General features: G+C 32.5%; 2 protein-coding genes across 6 annotated transcripts; both read right to left on the bottom strand.

Annotated features, from left to right (window-relative positions):
• Positions 1 to 7,765: 7,765 nt before the first annotated feature.
• LOC110734339 lies at positions 7,766 to 11,367 on the bottom strand. The gene is made up of 2 exons (XM_021914459.1): positions 10,600 to 11,367; positions 7,766 to 9,203 (listed from the first exon to the last, which is right to left on the bottom strand). The coding sequence occupies exons 1-2, from the start codon at positions 11,271 to 11,273 to the stop codon at positions 8,117 to 8,119; spliced, it is 1,761 nt and encodes a 586-aa protein (XP_021770151.1). The 5' UTR covers positions 11,274 to 11,367; the 3' UTR covers positions 7,766 to 8,116.
• A 3,363-nt stretch (positions 11,368 to 14,730) lies between these two features.
• On the bottom strand, positions 14,731 to 21,517 carry LOC110734338 (U-box domain-containing protein 3-like). Of its 5 annotated transcripts, none has more exons than XM_021914454.1 (6): positions 21,276 to 21,517; positions 21,102 to 21,157; positions 18,687 to 18,970; positions 17,661 to 17,795; positions 15,738 to 17,576; positions 14,731 to 15,158 (listed from the first exon to the last, which is right to left on the bottom strand). In XM_021914454.1, the coding sequence occupies exons 3-6, from the start codon at positions 18,963 to 18,965 to the stop codon at positions 15,093 to 15,095; spliced, it is 2,319 nt and encodes a 772-aa protein (XP_021770146.1). In that variant the 5' UTR covers positions 18,966 to 18,970; positions 21,102 to 21,157; positions 21,276 to 21,517; the 3' UTR covers positions 14,731 to 15,092. The 5 variants fall into 5 exon arrangements, with proteins under 5 accessions (XP_021770146.1, XP_021770150.1, XP_021770147.1 ...); XM_021914458.1 differs by having other exon boundaries at positions 17,679 to 17,795; XM_021914455.1 differs by having other exon boundaries at positions 21,102 to 21,517.
• Positions 21,518 to 24,583: the final 3,066 nt, after the last annotated feature.

The raw sequence follows: 24,583 nt of genomic DNA, 5'->3' as shown, positions 1-24,583 counted from the left end.
TAATTTATTATTGAACTAGGTTAAAATCCCATGCAATGCATGGTTGTTAAATTTTTTGGCTATAATATTACAAAATATAAAGTATATAAAAGATATTCAGAATTATTTCATTTGGGTATTTATGGAATTTGATTGTTAAATTGGAAAGAAAATACATAAGATATAAATAGTTTACTTAAAAATTTTGCGAAAAAAAAAGCGAAAAAGACAGAAAAATTTTCGCAAGGTAATAACAAGTGTCGTGGAAGGATTTGCTTTTAGTATAGGTTAATAGATCAGATTTACTTGATTATAAAAAGAAAGCATTGCTTTTTATAACGACAATTTTACTCAGAGATAAATGCTTTATTTTAATCATAATGAAATTCATAAACACTCATAAATTAAGTTTAAATATGTAAATTTACAATTAAGATGAAGACAATGTACTCTATAATGAGTACATAGACAATGTACTATGGTATACTTTGTATTTGTATTCTTTATCAAATGAGAACAATGACATCACCACGAATATCAAATGAGAACAATGACATCACCACAAACATGTCTTCTAAACATTTAATCTATCTAGTCTATTACTTAAAAATTCATATGAACCTATTACTTTCGCGGAACTAAGGTCATAAAAAAGAAACCTTATTTGAACTTTTATGCTTTTTTTGAAGAAACCTTATTTGGACTTGCATAATTTACAGTCCCTTGAATCATTGAATTTTTTACTCATAGTTAGGTTTAAATAATTTGCGATTAAAATTGATGCAACTATTTTCATACAAAGGAGTACGAGGGAGATGAGATATTAAAACCGACATGTATGGCAGAAATGCACGTGGACAAATGAGAGGGCTCCGCACGGTTGGTGGGACCCGCGTGTGGGACAAGGGCAGAGACGTCATATCAAACCCAACGTCCCATCTGAATTGACCGTTGATTGCGGGATCGTGCAAATGACCCCACTTTTGCCCCATTTTTCCCCATTTTTTGTTCTTTCTTGGGCCCACCCGACCCGATTTTTGGCCCGTTTAAAATCTTTCAAATAAAATTTTATCAAGAAACGAAGAAATCTTTGTATGTATCATGGTGTCTTAGGAATTACTTTGTATGTTATTTTAGTTTTTGCATAAAAGTCAATGGTATTGATTAAATTTATTACGCAAGTCTCAAATATTACCGTTTAGCGGTTCATTAATTCAATAGATTATTTGTATATACGCGATGTTATAAAAAATGTTATTGTGTTATTGTCAAAAAAAAAAAATATTATTGTGTTAGTGTAATTAATAGGATTGTTGTCAAGTTTCGAAAGAGCGAGCAAGTTATACCAAACATACCATTGATCCATACACATTTAATATTGAATACATATTTACATTACCTTTAACTAATCTAATATCATATATCACTAATAAATAAAGCCGGTCTCGCAGCCAGGCCACGAGACAACGACATTTGGCATTTTAGTTTTTCGCCAAGTGTCGAACCACGTAGGCGACAAATAGATTTGATTTTATTGTGACACATATGATGCTACGTAAGCGAATTTTGGATAGATTTTGTAAGATAAAAATAATGTATAATGTTTTATTATCGATATACTTTTAATATTTCATGTATACAAAATTAATCATAACTTTCAATAAATATGCTATTACTCGGTTCTATTTCCATCATAAAATTTGTTTTAAAAAATTCATTAAAATAAGATCCATTTTTTATATACTTAATTTATTTTTAAAAAAAACAGTGAATAAGGAAAAATAAGTTTAGTCGGTAAAAATAGTTTTAGTTTGGTAAAAAATACTTGCATTTCAATAAAATTAATTTAAATTCAATAAAAATAATTCGAAATCAATAATAACATAGATATCTATTTACAAATAAAATAACAAAAAGTACACTATTATATAGATAAGCGACATAAAATATCGTATGTCTAAATATGATTAGAATCGATCCCAAGATCTCTTGAAATTGATAAGGGATATCTAACCACTTGAGCTATCATCCCTCACTCTCTTAAAGCATTAATTTTAATTGGGTTTATCCGTTTTCAAGTTTTCAGCTACTTAACTTAACCTCCTTTAATTAAGAAAATTTTGACAAAGTAAATTTAAAGGAGGACAAGTTAAGTAGTTGAAACAAACAAACAAACCCAATTAAAAACTGATACGGAGTACTCCCTCTATTTCTAATTGTTTGATTTATATTTCATACTAAGTTAAAATTCCGTGCAATGTACGGTTGTTAAATATTTTTGACAATAATATTACAAAATGCTACTTCATACATAAAGTATATAAAAGATATTCAAAAATATTTCATTTGGGTGTATATGGAATATGATTGTCAAACTAAACAGAAAATATCACAAGGTATAAATAGTTTACTTAAAGATTTTGCGAAAAAAAAAGCGAAAAAGGCGGGAAAATTTATCACAAAGTAATGAGAAGTGTCATGGAAATATTTGTTTTTAGCATAGGTTAATAAATTTGAATGTCCCTTAAAGATTGCTTCATTTCCTTATTTGATACTGTCTCCACCACCAACCCCACTTGCATACACTCATAAAACTTTAAAAGACAAGAATACCCCCTGCTCACTTGCAAACCTTGGTTCAATTTTTAATAAAACACATTTTTTCTATGGGGCAAACAAATAGGGCGGGACAGAGGAAGTAATAAATAATTCATTATAAGGGCTTATTTGGTTGACAAAAAAAAAAAAAAAAAAAAAAAAAAAAAAAAAAAAAAAACCATGAAAAGTGAGACTTCCTCAAAATTGCAAGTTTTGTGTGTTGTTTGGTTGACAAAAGTTTGGTGAAATGGGGGAAATGAAATTTTCTAGAAATTTTGAGTTCCCACAAAATATAGGGTAGGAATTTACTTACCTAGTCCCTTTTAGGTAAGTAGAAATTTCCATAAAAAGTTACTTCCCTTATTGTTAACCAAACAATTTAAAAAATTCCCATAAATTAATAATAGGAATTTAATTCTCAAAAATTTGTGCAATAATACATGGGAAGTTCTAATTCCACGCTAAGTATAGATATGCAGTATAGATATGCGTAGAAATTCAAGAGTAATTTGCATGTATTAAAACAATTATAGCCAATTTTAACAATTCCACAAATCTAGAAATGATTTGATTTGACATTTATATACTCATTGCGATTTATGGCCTCATTCACTCCTTTCTCTCTTGTCATTCAATTGATTTAACAAGATAAGAGAGTAAAGGCTGCTCTAATTGATTTTGAAGAGACAACTCTTTCAAAGAATCTCTTCAATATCATCATCATTTTTATGACAACCAATCGAACAATCATATGACCCAAATTACATATCATCGTTTTTAACTTCAATATATATACCTCTTTCTTTGCTAGTTTAGTTAAATTTTTTTAGCTTATAGTACAATAAATATTTGCCTAAATACTATTTTTTTTTTTACATAGATTCTATAATACCTTTACTTGATACCATAGCTATTTTTGCCATTATAATTCTATCATGTGTGATTCCATAAATGCAACGTTTTTGATGATTTGATCACATCAAGGGGACAAATGACGATTCACCTTATTAACCAATAACAATCAAGCTAAGAGTACTAAATTGATAAATTATTTAAACAGGTGACAAATTTTGAGCCATATAATCATTGACGTTAATAATACGGGTCTACGTGAGTACGTGACCATTGACTAATTTAAATTAAACCCTCATTATAATGGATTATAAAGTTCAAAATAAAAATAAACTATAATATTTTTTGTTCCAAGTATGTCAATGCGCTAGTTTAACCTTAAATATATGTAATTAAGTACTAATAAAAACATAAAAAATTGCTATTATAAACATTTACATTAATATATATAATACCTATTCAATAACATTTTCATGATAAAATTTAATACATGAATGTTGAAAAAAAAAAAGGCATATCAATTATTTTGAGATAAAGCGAATATCACCTATTTTTTATAAGCAATTTTGTACGCTCAAGTAAGTTTAGAAACGGTTATACATGGCCTTTGTTCACATAGAATATTATATGCTGAAGGGTTAAAGCCTTCGTAGGGAAATTTTAATGAAACCCTAATATATTGCTTCATCCTTAGCTTGTTCCTTTTGATATAGTCCCTTCGTAGTAGTTCATAGTTTCATACCGTACCCTTAATTAATAAAGTTGCAACAAGTGAATTTTATAATAGAAAACTAATTAATAAAGCTGTGCTATATTTAATTAATTAGCAAGACAAAGGGCTCGGTGCAAGGGAAAAGTTCCTCCTATTATCCTTGAATCGAGTTGAGATTGGAAGGATGGTGCTTTTGTTAGCTAAGTGGATTGTTTTGATAAGTCAATAAAAGATTCACAACACTTAATTGAGTATGAAAGATTCACAACACTTAATTAAGAATTGGAACTATCGCTTGCTACTCTAAACTACTATTACAATTATTATCAAGACTTAATAGATTTATTAATTGATATATTAAGACTCCTAATCAACTTTTATGACATCAGGAGACACTTCCTACATCCATTTTAATTTGTAAAAATCTCGAAATACAGAAAATAAAAAATTAATAAAAAATAACAAAGTGCTTCGCATAGACAGTTTAAACTATCTATTTTTTAAAAAAACCATATACTTAATTGGTTACGATTTTACGAATTATGCATTAAATCAATCTAATAACTTTAATTGAGGTAGGGAGTTGTAAATGATATTACATTAGTATATATCAAAATCATACTTCCTATAAAATAAGAAGGGGTGTATGGTGATGAGAAAATTTGCAACATAATTGACATGTATTAGCCTAAAGAGATAAATAAAGTATGTATCAATGTATGGATGCGAGTCTCTGCCATGCGAAAAGGGCAATATCATAATAGAGCGAGCTGAGTATTAAGTAATACTTATATATTCTGCCAAAAAAAAAAAATCATCACATCGGTCCTACTCACAAATTGAAGACATGGAATAGTTTAAAGATAGCTGGGTTATTATTTCCTTAAATCTTTATCAAACAATTTATAGTAGCATTTTATAGAATGTCTAATCAATCAAAAGACTATATTAAGAATCAAAGCTACCATATCTTAGCATTCACAAGTAATATATGTGACTATCATTTTTACAGTTAGGATAGAAAGAAGTGGACAATTCATTTAGCGTATCATAATTGAGATATGGATTCAATTAACTTACACACACACACAAAAAAAAAAAAAAAAAAAAAAAAAAAAACCTTACCTTTATTCAAAACTTCAAGTAATTAGTTAAGTGATTACTTTTTATCTATAAAGTGGCTGTCTTGGAATCTTTTAAAGTGAAAGAAAAAGGTCCTACGGTTTAGCAATTTCTTAATCAGCTTCACCAAGATAGTCAAGGCCTTAAGGGTCATCCTAATTATCATATCTTTAAAAGCAAACAATTATTAGTAATTACGAAATTCAACGAGGATTAGCAAACATAATTATCCAATCATAGAGAACTTGTCGGCTTAATTATACTACTGATTAATTTTAGATTTATTCAATCATGCCTTTCTCTTAGGAAATCATCCTATGTACTTCGTATAACATAGGACATGCTTGATTAGTTACAAGTAATATAGGGATGGTGACTCGATCAAGTTATCCTAATATGAAAGAATTGTACACTACTTCCAAATTCTACAAGGTGATTTATATTATACTCATAAATCATACGGAGCAATATATGTATGATTTGTAACATTAAATGATGAACGAACTCTACTATCTAGCTAGCGAGCTCTAATAGTGTGTATTATGTACTTAATCAATTTGAAGTTACTATACACATATACTTCATATAATCAAAGATGTAATCTATCTTAAAAATGGGTCAAAGATTTTTGAGATTGGTGTTTACATCCATCCCTAATATGAGGTTTATTTGTACACATATAAGTGTTAATTTAATATGCATTTTTGCATTGTGACTTTGTGATCCAATAATCATTCAAATTCCATTAGTGAAATAGAGATCACACAAATTAATATCCACAAGGCAAAAACCACCTAGTTAATGGACATATGCACTGAAAAAATTATGTAGTCTGACAACTTACTATTCATAGCTCATAGACCAAGTCATTTATAGTTAGTAGATAACTTTTATCAATCTTATTTCTCAGAGAACCAGAGACTATGCTTTGTTTATTAGATCGATTATCTGACCAACATCAATGCATATGCAATTATGCATTACTACCAGGGGTGACCCCTTAATAAATTTCAGAAATTAGGTGTCAATGGATGGATCATTTTAAATTTGAGTCATTATAAATTATTGTATGTGTCCATGTAAATCAAAAACTAAATCCGGTCACTTAGGTTAGGCCGGGTTCTCAGATTAGGACATATCAACTTTGAATATTATTGTTAATAAATCATAACTCACAAGTACTATCATTGTATTAACAATCAGAATAATGATATTGTTTCTAAATCAATAATACTCTATAGTATAACTTTTTCTTAAGTAATACTCCGTATCGATACCCTAAATATAAAAGTACACTTTTAATATTTTAAATTAGAAATTATGACATCTAATTATATACAATTAGATTGTAATTAACGGTTATCTTCGAAATAAAGTGTTTGGTAATGACCTTGTAGGCCAAAATGTTGTTTTTCCAATATAAAATTCCAACTTTTAAAACATTTTGAAAGTTAGCATTTCCTATACAAAATGCTAAATGAAAAGTTATCAAACAAGCATGATAACATTTTAACTTAGTTAAATGCTAAATATTAGGTAAATCATTGTCTTTCAATCAAAGAAGACCTTCAATTCAATTCTAACAAATATCAATATTGCACTAAGCTAAAGCAAAGCAGACTGAAATTTAAGAGCTGCTCTGAATAATAGGGTAGCATTCCCTGATTAAAGATTGGGCGTTTTCAATAATTCTTGCCTAACAACCCTTTTATGGACAAAATATCAAGAAATTAATTCATATACGGCATCAAAGTGAATTGACTAATTAAGGAGAGATTTCATTTGTTTTTTTTTTTTTTTTTTTTTTTTTTTTTAAGTGCTAGCTATAGACTATAGTGTAAAATATAATGCATGGTCTTGGTCAGTAATATTTATACATTGCATTTAAGTTTTAGGGTTTATTAAATTAATTTAAATTGATGTGAACTTATATTGCATTTATTTAAATTTATCTAATCTTCACCATAGTAGAATTTATTTAACTTATCAAATAAAACTATTCTCAACCCATATAAATATGAAGTTATATGAAGTTAACTGAACTTATATTGTTCGAATAAAGTTAAAATAAATTGAATAGAATAGGACCTTAATGCGTAACAAGGTTAAATCAATTCAATTATAAGGTTGTAATAATCAAAGGGCTCACTTTTTACTTGTATTTTTCCCAATAATGGAAACATATTATTGCAGAACCCTAAGCATATGTATGTCCCAAATTCAATTAGGGACTATAATAAACAGCATTTAAATTAAACACTGAAGTACTCTCTACCCCAAATAAAGTAATGGAAATTAATATTTCCTTTGAAAGAAAGTAATAACATATTCTTTTGTTTCTTAATTTAAACTTTTTTATTCTTCATTATGTTGGTTAAATAAATCAAAGCTTATTAGCTTCCACTTTAAGCAGTATATTAAACAGTAGTCAAACTCATAACAAAATTTCCTAGTACTGTATATAGATCTTCAACATATATAATGCAGTCAAACAACAATTGCTTTTACTAATGAATTAAGATTGTATTCAACTTAGTACTAGTACTAAGATTCTTCTTATATATCTTACTTGTAACATATATTAGATTATCTTCTACATATAATCAGTGGCGGACCCAGGAATTTCCGACTGGTGAGTCACAATCGATAACCAAATATGTAAAAAAATTTTTTACCAAACAACCAAATTTTTGGGAATGAAAATTTATCCAACAATGCCTCTTACAACTAAGTTGATGAACAAATTTAGCATTATAAATCGAATCCACATTAAAAGAGGCAGTAAAATACCTTGATAGTAAGTAACAGAATAATAGCAAGAATAAGAGATGGTTAGATGGAGAAGAGTACCTGCTAAATGGGGAGGAAATGAAACACATTGGTACTTCCCGGAAGTTCATATGAGTAGGAGTCACAGACCTTGACGGTTACAGTTTCACCGGTGACCAACACTTGGAACTTGTAAAATATGACTTCGATGGTAAAAACAGCAGTCCGGGAATATATTGGTGTCCAACCAGCAAAGCACAAAATATTGTGGCCCAAATGAAGCATTGCATCGAAATTAAAAGTTTCGGCATTCATATTAACATTGTCCTTAAAGCACGAATCCCACCAGACTTTCAACCATATTTTCTTGGTTATATGAAAAGCACAAAGAAGAGATGGAACTTTATGGCAGTGAAAATATATGACCCCATTAACAACAGCAGCAGCATGAGCCCAAAGATGGAAATCAGAGGTGAGACATTCCCATGTCCCAATAGCATCAGCACAAGGATCGGGAGTGAAAGCATAGAGGGAAGGCGACGAAAGGGGACCACCATAGAGGCGCATAAGAATGCGTTTGTTGGAAGGGTCGGGAAGTACAGGAACAGACACACTACAACCAGCAAGGCTTTGAGGGATAGGGAGAGAGCGAATTGACTTACAGTGGCCAAGGGCACCACATTCAAGAACCTGGGGCGCAAGGCAAACAGATCCAAAGTTGTAAATATTGCCAAGAAAGCTAACATAGTTGGGAGAAGTGTTATCCTCAAAGAAGACAGGAGCTGGACACCACACTGGAGCCTCATCAGACATGTCAAGACATGAACCGCCGGAGTAGAATGTGTGGTTGGAAGAGGAAGACTCATTAGATGATTGGACGACAGATAATCGCGCTCCTCCCACTCCCACTAAGTAGATAAATTTATTCAAAGATGACACCATGGCAGATGAAAAGAACTTAGCCATGATAATTGAAGGAAAGCAAGAACGAGTTAATATATTGTGCTTCAGATCCACCGAGTGAAATTCTGCACGAGTGTGATATAATTGAGTACCACCTTGTAGTCTTTCCGAAGGCAAGCGTTCATCGCTCCATGCCAGCATCACAATTCTTTTTTCCTCTCTTTCGGCTTCGGATGTGCTACTCTGCTCTCTCTCTATCCCCATATCCCTACACACAAAAGCGGCTAATCAAACAAACTAGGAACTTCTAATACCATGGATAGAGATTGTTTTCCTCCAATAAATAACTAGGATTTACCCGTAGAAAATCCGATTAAACACCCGGGTGTATATCTCAAGATATAGTAATGTAAAAATAACAAACATGAATGGAATTTGTGTTTATCAGTTGTCTACATTAGCAAAAGTAATTCCAGCGACATGATAATGGTCAGAGCCTAGAATGTTGAAAAAAAAAAGTATAGATTTTCTTATAAACCGCAATAAACTAGAATAAGATTAACATTATAAAAAGCCATTATACCAATCATCATCAACTATTAGACTGCAAAGATAAGATTAAGAATCTGCCATATGTCAAATTAGATCCGTGTGATCATTAATTAGAAAAACAAATGTTAAAGCTTGGAAAATAATTACATCATAAAAGATAGTGTTCGACTACCCCTCAATTTCCCCCATTAAGAAAATTGAGAACCAATTAGCCCAAAGAATAGCTGAATAGATAAATCTATAATTACTCACCCAATCATATATACACAAGGAGAAAATTAAATAAAAACCTAGAAACTTACAAAAGAATCACAGCAAGTGCTATTCAGCAACCCAGCGAAGAGGAAGATGAAGCGAAGAGGAACTGAGGAAGATGCGATTATGCGAAGAGGAAGATGAAGCGAAGAGGAACTGAGGAAGAGGCGAACTGGCGAAGTGGGCTAGGGCTAACTCAGAAGTTAGAAATTTTATTTTTATTTTTTTTTTAAAAAAAAAAAACTTAAAATTTTTTTTGGGCCCTGGTGAGTCATTTGACCCACCAGGCACAAGGCCCAGTCCGCCACTGCATATAATCAACCACAACTTAATAACCTGGGAATTTCAAAGCTCATGCACATTTCCATTTGTTAATTTCATCAATTAGATATATACCATGAATCTAGTCAACGCCACAAATATAAAATCATATCACAAATTTTTCCATACGAAACTATCTCAGAATAATTAGAAATAACATTATTAAACGACTCCCACCAGGCACCAGCTGACCACCCTAGCTACAAAGACTTGACTTAATTAATTCATTTTTATTTGAATTGCCATATCATCTTATTACACTAATTAGTCTACAGATAAGAGTAGCACATAATTAACACAAATTCGATAACTTTTCCCTAAGAAGGCAATAACATTGACCATAAGATGATACTAATAGTAGTAACCCTACAAAACCTAACCAACCAACTACCCAATTCAACATCATCATAATTCATAACATACTTCATTCTACTACTACTACTACAACAACCTCAAATATAAATACATACACAAATACCTCATAATTATTAATAATACGCACATAACACCACCTAATAAAAACAAAACATCCTTACATAATATTAACAGCACCAGCTGGAGGTGGCAATGGCTGCTGCGCCAGTGGCGGCGGCATCATCGACATCGATTCGTTATTATTCGAGCTCGTATTCTGTGGGACCCGCTTACGCTTCTTCTTTTCATAGCTAATGCCTCTGGCCTTAGACTGAGAATCCCTAACTTCCCTTAAGTAAAGCCGTACAGCGCGGGCCCCAAACGGGTTCATCTCGGGCTTACCCCCGTTTTCCTCGTAAGCAGCTCTGAGCCGTCCGATCAAAGCGTCAAGCGATCCCCACGCTTGACGCAACGGGCACGGGCAGGGGGCAGGAGGATTAGGGTGACCGTAAAACGGACACATATGATTGTGCACCTTAGTTTTGCCGAACTGATCCAAGTACCGTAGAAACTCCAATACGTGGGCCCCGCTACATCGGTTCAGCGCCAGGGGAGGCCGGTGGTTCTTCAGGTACTGTCCGAAGGTGGTCCAGTCTCGCCGCTTTTGGTTCTCGTATCGGCTACTGCTTGGTGGTGGTGGAGTGGTTGGGATACTTAATGATGTAGAGATCGAGGGCGAAGAACAAGAGGTGATAGTAGGAGTAGTAGAACTATTAGTAGTTGAAGAAGATGATGAAAGGAAGAATGATGTTGAGTTATTATTGTTTGATGTGTGATGAGAGATTGGATGATCCATGTTAATTAATAGCTTTGTTGTTGTTGTTAGTTTTTGAATTGCTTACTTTTTAGGGTTGCTGATTTTTTTTTTTTTTTTTTTTAAAGGAGAAAAAGAGAGGTGTTATTTAGTTAAGGATGGAATAATTTTGGGATGAGAAGGGGAGTGTGGGGTGTATAAATAATTGAGGAGGAAGGATAGAATGGGATGTATCATGTATGTATGTGTGATTGTGTGGTTGATTTCAAGAAGAAATGCAAGAAGTACAAGTAAAAGAGAATTGGTGTTACTTGTTAGAGCAAGTGAAAATTGGTATAGTGAAAGGTTTGTCTCTTTGTGTTTGTGGGTTTAATTTGAAAAAGGTTTTACATTGGAGGAGGGGTTCAAGGGTTTCTTCTCTAAGTTTGGGACAAGTTGAACTTGATGGTTTTACCAATTTACTCTTATTCTCATGGGGAAAGAGGAAGGGAAATCTAACTAGAAATGTTACCTTGATGTGTATTTACTTTTTTTACAAAATTCACATGTAATGTCTTGTTAGGGTGAAATATGACTAGTAGACTTTGAGGCGGTTTTCTCTTAAGAAACTATCCCATGGGTGAACATACATATGATGTTTCTTTTTTCTAATTAATGTTGTTCTAGTTAGGAAGCTTTAATTTTGCACCATAGATTATGTGATTTTAAATGTATTAGAAATTTTACTTAGAGACTACTATACATGTCGAAGAGGGGATACAATAGCCTTTGAAACGGGTTTCTCATAAATTTAACGACCCCAATTAAAATTGACTGAAATTCCAACATTAAATGGTTTTTTGTTCGTAATGTACACATATCACTAGCTTTTTTATGTGATCTTAAAAGTGTTATATACGACGCATGCCTGAATAAATTAGGATTCAAAATAAAATTTTGATTTTAAATATATAGTTCATCTTCTAGATAGTGCTATTAGTTAATTTCACAAACGAGGTTACTTAAACACTTAAGCAGAGTATCAATAATCTACGCATCAATAGATTGGGAAACATATGAGACAATTTTCACATAAACCCAATTTAGTATAAATATTAGATTGACTAAAAATTCTAGATTTAGTGTTACTTATTTTATTACTAATGTGCATATTGTTATCAAATTTTGAAAATATAGAGTACTATATATATATACGCGGGACAAACAGATTTAAGGCATTTTCTAAAAAAAAAACTCTTTTAAAAATTATGTATTGTTATCATAGTTTTCCAACATAACAAAAATCGCCATAACACTTGATTTTTAATAATCTAGAGTTTCTTGTGCTTGCATTGGAAATGTACTTATGAATGTTAAAAATCTCGGAAACTAAGAAACTTTTGTCATTTCTATTTTCTAACAATCTAATTTAACCCATTATACACTTAAGACAACTTTTTCTAAGAATGGAATACCTTATACTTCCTAAATATAGAGAGAAAGCATAGGTAATAGCACCTGAAAAAATATGACTATTTAAGTATAAATATCATATGTTCATTACATAAAATGCTAAAATTTTGCTTAGTACGAAGAGAATTTTAAATTAAATAAGCATAATTTAGAACCCAAGAAGTTTTTATTTAAGAAATTTCTTATGTATATACGAAGAATTCACTGCATTTAGTCCACACCGGCCCACCGTCACTGTTACCACTATGTCTCTACTGTTGGAACTCAATTCAACACCATTCAAATTAAAGTTAAAGATTTTCTGAAATATTAAATGTAAATTGAATTTAATGGCTGATTAAAACTTGTGATACATAAAATTTTGTAGCTAAATAAGTTTTATACTTATTAAGTAATCTTGTATAGGTGTTAGGGTAGTGAGAGGTTTTATAAAGCTCAAAGAATAATACTTGTATAATTTGCAGTAATTAATTTATGAGTTACCAAAAAACGAAAGAGTCATTATAAGTTTTATGGTTGCATTTTTTAGATCCTAAAAGTCACGCCGTAATAAATAAGGTGTTGTTCTCTTCAACATGTAGAAAAATTCAGTTTCAATAATAAATATTAGTAGTATTTGAGGAAGACATTAGTGACTATTGAATAGGCACCAAAAAAAAAAAAAAAAAAAAAAAAAGAAAGAAGTTTCTTAGTGGAAGTTATAAATACCAGCTCTGAACAACAAATTTCACGTTTAATAGGTTTCAATTGATTTAATTCTATAAAAATCAATAAGTAACTCGATTAAATTCAATATAAATCAGTTCAATGACGTGATCACATGCCTAATCCCCCAAACATTGATAAAGGAGGGTCCATTGAATTAAGGAAAAAAAAAAATGCTTGACTTCATATAGTTGGACCATAGCATGAAATACCAACATTTCATTTTCCATAATTAAACCTAGTTGCATTTGACAAGGACAAGAGTTTATACCAGATTCATGCACCAGCTTTTGATTTATTTTTTTTGGTTGAGATTTTAACACTAAATTTACTTTCTTCTTTGTTTTGTGGAAGTAAAAATATATGTACTCGGCTGGTCTGCCGGCAGTGAATGACCATCCAATGGGCCGAACTCAAGTCCAGCCCACTGTAGACCCATTCATTGCACCACCGTTTACCTGGTCTGTGGTGAATACACTTGCCTTTGTTGAATAGTCATATCAATACTCCTATCGGAAGTGTGTAATGTATAGTACATGCACCTCATATGCAGGCACATTACATATGTGCACCAATAACATGCACCTCATATGCAGGCACATTACATATGTGCACCAATAACGCGCACCTCACAAGGCTCACATAGTACACGTAAAGCAAGCAAAGTTTCCAAAATACGGGAAAGAGAAGAATGATTAGTTGCGAAGGTTGCATCAAGTAACCATGTGTTGTAAAGAAGAGATATTACTTTTATCGTTTTAGAGAAGCCAATCGTGCTGCAAATATTTTTTACTCTAGAAATATAATTTGTATGTTTGTACTAGTAATAAATTTGAAATGCTGTTAAAGTTGAAACTCCAATTCCTCAGTCCCTTTAATGTCCAAACAGTATTTCTGTTTTGCTGCGAGAAGCCTAGTAGAGCACCGGGCAGTCTGACCAAAAGGAATAGATATAACCCCATACCTAGCAATAAAAGACCATTCAATGATCAAACTCAAGTCCAGCCCACTGCACAGTGCAGACCCTTTATTATGTTACAAATTTTTCGGTGTCTACGGTGATAGATAGGCATATGACCTCTGTAAGGAAGTCATCATATCATGCTCCCAAAAACACATACTCTTAACGGAGCATTCTCTACTGTCTACCAGAGTACCTTGAAAGACCCTTCAAAAAGATCCAAACTCAATACAATACTTCCTGAATTTATGGATCCACGTCTCAAACTAAAATCACTGAATTTTGAGATATGGAAGTATGCAAGATTTGCTCAGTAATTGGGAGCCACCCTGTATAATGCAAAGATCGTAATCTAAACAAGAAATCTGCTCTCTACAAGCATGCCTAAAAAGCCGTTGAATGCTTAAACATTGCAATCTTTACATGAATATGTAAAGCAAACAGAACAATGCATAGCAAACATCAAGATTCTATATTACACATATATACACAGTAATCCTTAATCAAGAACAAGCTCATCACGACAGCTAATGAAATTTTGGTGAAATAATTACTGACAAACCCCTACCTGACTAGAAACTAATATGTACTATACAAACCAAAAATTTAATGATGGCATACTTGATTGAAAAGATTTACGATGAAAAGAATACCTGATCTACATGATGGACATGGATTTTCTAACGCAAATGGCCTAGCTCTGAAAATACAAAACAAAGAATAAAGCAGTAGCAAATGTTGTCTCACTTTTTCTTCTTGCCTGCAGCCCCTTCACGTTGAGTACGGAAATGACTTAGAAGCTGCTGAGCCTGCAAATCCATAAACAAAACCTTGCATTATACTTTCAACGATCCATGTAACTCAATGAGAACTAAAATTCCTAGTAAGCACTTAAAAGTTTCAAATAGCTACTATTTAAAAACATCAATGCCAAGCTCTTTCTTTCAAGTGACTTAGTGACACAGGAAAGACAATACTTCCTCCGTTTTATATTTCGATGCATCACTTTCTTTATATGGAAGTTCAATTTAGATGCATCACTTTCTCTTTTAGTCAATAAATACTCTCTCTCTCTCTCTCTCTCTCTCTCTCTCTCTCATATCACATGGACCCTCTTTATTTTTTCTCTCTATCTCTCTCTACTCCAAAAATTGCCTAGGAGTCCGCAATTTAAAAGTGATGCATCTAATAAAAAACGGAGGAAAGTTAGAATACATGGCACTTACAATATCGATACAGCAATGTTGCAAAATTCGACTTATCTGCGACATTTAAGTTCAAAATCTACCACCCAAAAAAAAAAAGAAAAAAAAGGAAGAAGAAAGAAAGAAAGACAGCGGCAGCAAAAATATGAGAAAGAAGTTACGAAAGAGAAGAATATCACTTACTTTCTCCTTAGCTCTAGGGGTTCCCGACTGAGATAGAGCAACAAGTGGAGGAACAGCACCTTCTTGGAGTACCAAGTTGCAAAACTTGGGACTATTGAGACACAATTGCAACAGCACAGAAGCAGCATTTTCCTTTCCTCTTTGTGATCCTGACTCAACAATCTCAACAATCAATGGTATACCACCTTCCTTAGCAATTGCCATACGCCCTTCTGAGATTGTGGATAGATTTGCGAGAAGGGCTACAGATTTGTCAACCATTCCTGTGGGAGGGTCTAAAAGCTCAATAAGATGCTTCACTGCTCCAGCTTGAACTATTCGAGCTTTATTTTCATGACAGATGGAGAGATTAAACAGGGCAGTTGCAGCATCCTTTTTCCCTCTGACGGTCCCCCTAGCAAGAAGATCGACCAGCACTTTGCTTGCTCCTGAGCGCCCAATCTTTGACTTATAATCTTCAAGAAGAGAGAGACTAAAAAGAGCTGCAGCTGAGTTTTCTTTAGCTGTATCAGTTCCTGTCTTAAGAACATGTATCAATGGTTTAATTACTCCTGCTTCTGCAATCCTTGCTTTGATTTCTTCATTAAGTGAAAGGTTTAGAAGGGCAGTCACAGCATGCTCTTGGGTTATCTTTACATCAGATTGTAAAAGTGAGATTAAAGGGCCAATGGCCCCACACTTCCCAGCAATGATGCGATTATTCATGTTGTGCTTAGCAAGAAGTCGTAGCTCGGCTGCAGCTGCAGTTTGCAGTGCATTGGATGGACTTTTTAGTTTTTCGACCAATTCATCAACATGGGATGGTGTAGTTGTTTCATCATGTCCTGAGTCAGAGAATGAAAGTGAGTTAACTCTGGAATAGTTATTGCTCCCATTCTCAGAACTCGTTTTTGCACTTTGAGATCCTCTCCCTGATAAAGAATTACATGTAGAACGTTCTGACATGATCTCGCCTACATTTTCATGCCTGTCAGATATCCTTGATATTTCAGTTGTTGATGAAGGCATGTAATCACAGCTGGAAACAGCACTTGTTGCAGAGTGGGTCCTACTATGAGCATATGAGTGTTCAGGGGAACTGTTGTTGAACTTCTTGGCTTCCAAACCTTGGCACATGCTGGAGCTCACCTCATCAGATACAGAAGGATCATCGATATTTAGCCTTCCAACTGCATCTCCAATCTCTAAGGAGGACCTAGACATAGAGTCACTGCTATGAACTGAGCAACGGAAACTATCAGTACGGATTACATCTTGAGCACTGGTGCTGTCATCGGCATTAGTGCTGTCAGAGCTAATTGGAGGCTTCAGATTATTTTCCTGAAACCAAGTTGCTATCAGTGCCTTGACAGTGTAATTTGGTATGATATTCGTGTGCGAAAGATATTGGCGGGTTTTGGGGCAAGTGTTTAGCCCATGATCAAGCCATATTTGGATGGACGACCTCTCAAATGTTTGTCCAGAAGCTACAATGACTGGATCTAACATAAAATCTAATGACAAAGGGCAGCGGAAGTATGAAGGGATAGGAATGCCATTCATTGTTCCAAAGCATCCGTTTGTTAGCATATAATCACGAATAAGAGCCAGGAGATCCACAATTTGGTTAATCTGATCCACTTTTTCTGTGCACTTGTTCGCATGAACTTTCACCCTTTCCTTTTCAACAGCAATACTCTCTTTAAGTAATTCCTGATTTGATGCTAGGCTCAGAGACTCCGCGATTTCTGCCAAGTGTTCACTGCAAGAAATCAGGCTGTCGTTTTTTATTTTTAGAGCTTGTTCAATGTGTACTGAGATCCGCTCCGGCTGCCAGCTTTGAAGCTCCTGGACACAATGCTAAAATGTCCTACAGAAGTTAGAGACTAGCCAAGAGCTTGAAAGTAGAATTAAATAATAAGATAAAGGGTTATCTCAAGCTACCATTATCTCGGTACATACTTGCACACCAGCAAAACTAGATGAAGACGATGATGTCCGTAATAACCTACATAATATACCACATATCTCAAGGGAAGAACTCCTGATTCTTTTCAGCAATTGCTCACTTTGTGAAACCTGACAGTTAAAATTGATTATAATAAGATATTAAGGTATATTCAAAAGATGAAGAATGTCAACATCTAGCACAGAATACAAATATACACCCCAGAGACAAAAAGATTGCAGAAAAAACTAGAGCAGCATAAAAGGACAGAGAGCACACCCTTTATAACGAAGAAGACTAACCGATTACAAAATACAGTAGCCCACAAACAACAGAAATTTGCAGTTTATAGCAAATAGTTCAAGTACATAAAAAAGGATATGTGACGAGAAACAAGTAACAAAAGCCTATATTCTGGAGAAATGAACCTAACAATGGAAGTAACTACAGTCTAAACCATTACCATTTGGTAAACCACTACAACACCTATTGCAAAGGTACCAGCACCTTCAGCATATCTTAAGATTCTTAACTATGGTGCACTGAAACTCTATAGATGGTCACATTTAATGGAAACTCCCGAAACTTGAAGAAGCTCAGGGGAACCTCTTCCTTTATATACCAGTAACATATTCCTTCCTATGGATGTTGAAAGTCCAAAAAATGATTTCTTTGTAATACCCATGTCAAAAAAAAATAAAAAAAAAATAAATAAATAATGCAAACTAACAATTACTAGTAAGTAATATTGTTCATAAAACACAAAACTTTATATTTCTAAGCAAGATAATTGATCTATGGATTAAGGTTTCGTGTTTTTACTAATTTTCAATGGAAACTGTATCTTCAGGTTTCTTAGTTGGGGAAGGGGGGGGGTATTTCTAAGCAAGATGATTGATTTATGGTTAAGGTTTCATGTTTTTCTAATTTTCAATGAAAACTGCATCTTCATGTCTCGTTTTTTTTTTTTTTTTTTTTTTTGGGGGGGGGGGGTAAGGAGCAGAAGGAATTCATCCACTCACAGTCAAAAGTTTGCTCATTTTCAGCGACCATCGTTCCATAAATTCTCTTGCAGAATTGATGTAAGCATCCAAATCTTCACACTCCTTCCATAAATTTCCTTCTGAAGCTATCTTGTCATCATCATTAATTTCATCAAGGACAGGTTTCAAATGTTTCAGCATAATAGCCAAACTCTCAAAATCATTTTGAGTAGGCATAGCCTTTGATGTCTGACATGACATTAAATGAATGAATCGAGAAATACTGTTGTTCAGACATCTCATATATGTAGTCTCCATTTCACCTGCATAAATACAACAAATGATATGGTAAGAATACTTAATAGCCAATTAAAAGTACCAGTGACCATATATTTATGAACAGAAATCTAATTCTCAACCTTACAAGAATCACAACATGATTAAGATAAAGGGGTTACTAGACATACTGATGTGCTAATAATTCATAAGCTAAAGACATCTTTCAACAGAGTAGATCTCTTCATTTCCCTATGTTTTAAAAAAAAAAAAAAGACGGGCACTTGCCCTACAAGTCAGTTTGGAAAGCGTTCTATCTGATGCAGAAAGCTCCAAGCTAAAAAAGAACATACAAAGGAGAGGCTCAATCTAATAAAGATAGGAACATAAACTTTGACACCAATGACAAACAGACTAGATTCAGCAGAGAATCAAGTTTCTTAAGTTCAGCAGGAAGAAAGGAGACAGAATTTCATATTGCTTCTGTACTGTGAGGCCCCATGGAACTTCCATGTCCAAAAGATAGATCATAGAAAACTCCTACAGACATCAATCTAACCCAACATACATGCCATCTCAATACAGAAGAATAAAATTTACATCTAAAGCAAGCTTAATCAGACCAAGTTCCTAAGCTTCAAGCACTTAATCATAACAGCCTTCAACTAATAATTAAAAGTTTTCCTTCTCGTCAATTTGACATATATGAACCACACATATCTCAGCGCGATAGATACAAAAGAATGAGAAAACCATAAAAGCAAAAAAAAAGAAAAAAAAAACAGAAATTGTAACCCCAAATCTCTTATTGAAGTCAAGTTTTAGTCTGCAAGGCAATCATGTAAAACTAGTCTATGACAACTTTTCCTGTAGCCCCTGCTTATGTCCCTTGAGTTAGTGTGGGGTAATGGCGTAAAAGGTTAGAACATGCGCTTTAATAGATGTAGATGACCTTACAATTAAAAAGCTAAATTATGTTTTGCACCTTTATGACCAGAAAGTTCACTGTATTCTTGTACGAATCCATAAAGTTCAGTAACAATAATTATCCTAAACATGGTTATATAAGGCATTCAGACACTTTAAATAGAAGAAAGGCGATACGAATCTCAGAAACAGCTGGCTCCAAGCCTTGAAGCCACTCCCATCCCATAACTACTGTACATTGTTCCCAACTCACACTAGTATAGACTGTAAATAACAAATCAATTTCAAATATCCATTGGGAGATGTATAGAATAATGAAGGTTCGGGTTCAACAGCCCACCCCTCCCTCCTTTAGGGTCAATCAGCAACAATAGTATTAAAACTAAGAATAAAAGAGAAGTGTCATTAGGCCCCTAATTAGATAAACCACATATTTTGTGCATATTAAAAGATTCATTAAAAAAAAAGGCAATAAGACAAATTGGTGGTCAAGTCTCAAATAATTCAGCATTTTTACTAAACTGATGTGTAACATCTTACCTACATCAATTCGAAAAGCACAAGCCTCGATCAAAATGTAACCAACAACTCATCCATCCAGGATTAAACATTTATACAATGTAGTACAACTAAAATCAAATCTACATTCTACTTTATAGCCAAAACAAGCAACGCGATTCGCTCAAACAGAAAGGTAAGCCCTTTCCCAAATAGATAATGATTACAATAGCCCGAAACTAACGGTCCAATTCATCAAAAACACCTGTTACTAACCTTTAACATCTAAGAACTCAGCTAGGTTCAGAAAAAGAGTTCTTTCTTCACTTGAGATAACAAAATCAGATGATTTAAGAGCATTTCTCATCAAATAAGACTTCATAATCCAAAATTCCTCTCAAACAACACAAAAAAAGCTACATAATTATGAATAAATTGACACCAAATACATGCAACACCTGATTTCATAGCACAAACATCATCAAGTTTCAATCTTTTTGAGATTCCCAGCTGTAAAACACCAAGAACAACAAAACCCATTTAAATTCTAATCTAAACAAATTTTAGTTACAACATTCTTAACAACCCAAATTATATCAATGGCAAAATACCCATTAATAATTACAATATTGCAATCCTAAAATCATGAAATTATTTACAAAAAAAAAAAAATTGAACAAAATATAAAAACCCAGAAAAAAATTGGCAGGAAAAAAAAAAGGGGGGAAGGTCAAATGCAAGAAATGGTTGTACCTGATGCAGGGGAAGCTAGTAGGTGAAGGCATTAACAGACCCAGAAATGGTAAGTTCTGTTAGCATGAAATAACAAAATTTGTTGAGTCTGAAATTATATATAAAATAAAATTTATATATTTAGCAATTTTCCCTAAAAAATTTCCTATTTCTGGAAAACCCTCACATATGTACCTTGTTTACAACGCTTTCATGGTAATCAGAAAATTGTTAAGAGGGTGAGTGTACTTTTGTGTTTTTTGATTAAAGAAGTTGGAGGAAGACCTTTTTTCTTTTGTTTTTCTGTTTTAGGGCAAATATACAGATTGGCCCACATTGTATTGGACATGACAAATGAGTGAATATTTTTTTATACTTTATCTGTTTTTCAATAGATGTATTGCACTTATTACGTTACCACAAACCTATTCTTTTGAGCTTCTGATAGAGTAGAGTAGAGCAGATTTCAAAATTATTATTATTATTATTATTATTATTATCGCATTATTATCATTAATTATTTATTATTATTATTATTGTCGCATTATTATCATTAATTATTATTATTATCGCATTATTATCATTAACTATTTATTATTATTATTATTATCGCATTATTATTATTATTACTATTATTATTTTAAATATTATTATTATTTATGATATTATTATTATTACTATTATTATTATTATTTGATTTTTTAAAGATTTTTTTTACTCTTTCTATAACATTAAAAAATGTGTTAAATAATATAAATATTAATTATTATCATTAAATATTAGTTATTATTATCGATTAATATTATATATTAGTTATTTTTATTATTATAATTATTATTATTATTATTATCTCAAAAACAGACAGAGTTATACAACCTACAATAAATTAGTGGGAAGCCAAGATACAATCTGGACCCCCACTCCTCTAGCTATAGCAAACCCTACCCTAGTGAAGATATAAGCTGCAGCACGAGCCCCAATGTCTTGCATCGTCGAGAATCTCTGAACCCACTTCAACAACGCAACAATCTCCTTCTCTAATTCCCCAAGCAAAGAAAAGGAGAAGGGAATGAAACCATAACCAATCAGCCGACAGCTAGCTTCATACTTCACCCGCTTCCAATGAGCCGCATCAGCCACAACCCGCCCAGGGACAAAGTCAAATAGCCTTATTTGTGTCAAAGGAGAAGACCCTGTTAAGTCCACACAAACATCGCGACCACGATCTCAGGAATAAAGTAACACATCAGCAGGTGTAAGGGCCCCGTCATTCCCTTCAGACAACCCTATGTCAACCTCCTTTCTTGCCGAAATCCCAAATCTGTAGCAGATATCAACAAGGGTATCCCAGACAACATTATGCCGATGTTTTATACCCACAATACCAGCACACGACACCGCGTGATCACCGAAAATATCCCCAGTAAAAACCCGAGAACAAGCAGAGCACGGCGTCGAGATAAAGAACAATGGAACACCCATCCTGTAGCACAACACACATTGGTAGGTCTTTGGATTCATCGTCTGACCCAACCCAGAAATAGGGACTGCCCGAAGCCAAGCAGAGGTGTGATCTCCCTGCTGCGATTTCCACAATGCTGATTGCCGAGGAGACAAAGAATAGGCGGATTCTGCAGAAGCAGTAACCTTCGTGAAATATATATCTACCAATTTCTTCATGAGTTGATTATTATTATTATTATTATCTATAAATATTAGTTATTATTATTAAATGTTAATAATAATTATTATTATTTATTAATAATAATTATTAATATTATTTTTAAGCAGAACAGGGTAGAGCAGAGCAGATTTCAGTAGAGCATGTTAGAGCAGAGTAGAATAGCTCAAAAGAACAGGGCCTACTTCCATTTCAAAACAAATGCATCAATTTGATGTTTGTACTATTTTACATGCATTTACTCCGTATCACTTGAATCAATATTTGTTATTTGATCATTTTAATGATTATTTATGAACAATAAGTTTTTATAGATACAATTTATACTTATTGATAATTACAAATATAAATGATCAAATTTTTACATTGCCAAATGTTATAGTTAGAGTGGTAATTTGTTTTGAAAAATAAAATTACCCTGTTTTAAGTTACTAGATGGCAATCTTATAAGAGAAAGAAATGCACCTAATTCCATGTGTATCTTAATTTTTAGGGAAAAAAACTGATTAAATTATATAAGTATTAATATATTTGTCCACAATAATGTTTAAACTACATTTTATTCTCCCTTCAAAAAAAAAAAAAAATACATTTTATTCTTTGGCCTATACCATATGTATACAAACAACTTTAGATAGTTGAATTGGAATTCATTCCCCTAACAATAAAAAACGACAGATAAAATTTCATCAATTCTAAGTATGTTTTTAATTAATATAAGAGGAAACATAACTATATGATTAACTAGGTTAGCAATAGCCAATTATAAGGCTTTATTAGCAAGTGATATTATTATTATCTCATCCACAAAATTGTCACCATATTATCCAGTTGTCTTCCCTTTATTTGGTCAAATGCTTAATAATTCCGCTTATTTTTCATTTACAGATAATTAGAAGTAGTTGTCTTTCACATAATTATTGCCTAGACCTTTTTTTGTAAAAAAATTAATAAATAAACAAATAAATAAAAATTATTCCCTTAACTTTTTTGCTAATAAATTGCTACAAGACAAAATATATGCATCCTTTGGAATTTAAATTAATAAAAAAAAACAAATAAATAAAAATTATTCCCTTAACCTTTTTGCTAATAAAATGCTACAAGGCAAAATATATGCATCCTTTGGAATGACGTTCCACTCTTGATATGACTCCATATATAAGAGTAGTATGCTACTAAATTAATCAGAAATATTCAAAATTTGTGCCTGAAATATTTTGTTGTATTCCCTTTATATTTACAACTAAAATATCATTTAAAGAAGAATATGCACACATAAATAATAAATATCGGATAATAAAACGAATATATCTTTACTAGACTAGAAACTCATAACTAAAAAAGTGAAAAGGTATATTGTCTTTTAAATAAGTAGTAATTTTGCCAAAGTCAATCTATCATTTGATGATATTTGAAAGTTGATGGTAAAAGTTTAGGCAAGACTATCATTAAACAAAGGTTGTATAATAGTCAACCTCCTCACCATTTAACAATCTAACATAGGTTAAATATGTCGATATTTGTTTCATTGTTTGGTTGTTGATTTCGAATTTAAAAGTAGATAATATAATATCACCAAGTTAAATGAGGTTGTACGTTTATATTCGTAATGAGTCTATGACAGGCTTGCAATGATTTTTGGCTTCAAAATATTAAGATCCCATTTTCATATAATAATCAAAGTGGGTTCAAGGTTGGAGCTTGGTAAGCATGTAGGTACCACATACATTTCTGTATGTATGTCCAAAACTTTTTTTTTTTTTTTTAACACTAATAATATAATAAAATAAAGATTGAATCATATTTAACATTTGTTATG

This window comes from Chenopodium quinoa, unplaced genomic scaffold (genome assembly GCF_001683475.1).
Source record: "Chenopodium quinoa cultivar QQ74 unplaced genomic scaffold, ASM168347v1, whole genome shotgun sequence".
Lineage (NCBI taxonomy): Eukaryota > Viridiplantae > Streptophyta > Magnoliopsida > Caryophyllales > Amaranthaceae > Chenopodium > Chenopodium quinoa.
Note: the sequence above shows the minus strand (reverse complement) of the source record. Positions and strands in the feature narration are given on the sequence as shown.

Bases quoted from the DNA above. Each gene is read 5' to 3' on its own strand.
- LOC110734339 (XM_021914459.1), bottom strand. From the start codon at position 11,273: ATGGATCATCCAATCTCTCATCACACATCAAACAATAATAACTCAACA. The intron at 9,204-10,599 runs GTAAGGATGTTT...TTTTGTGTGTAG, and splicing joins GCTGGTGCTGTTAATATTAT to GGATATGGGGATAGAGAGAG.
- LOC110734338 (XM_021914455.1), bottom strand. From the start codon at position 18,965: ATGGAGACTACATATATGAGATGTCTGAACAACAGTATTTCTCGATTC. The intron at 17,796-18,686 runs GTGAGTGGATGA...TTTAACTGTCAG, and splicing joins AAATGAGCAAACTTTTGACT to GTTTCACAAAGTGAGCAATT. The intron at 17,577-17,660 runs GTAGCTTGAGAT...AGGACATTTTAG, and splicing joins AAGTATGTACCGAGATAATG to CATTGTGTCCAGGAGCTTCA.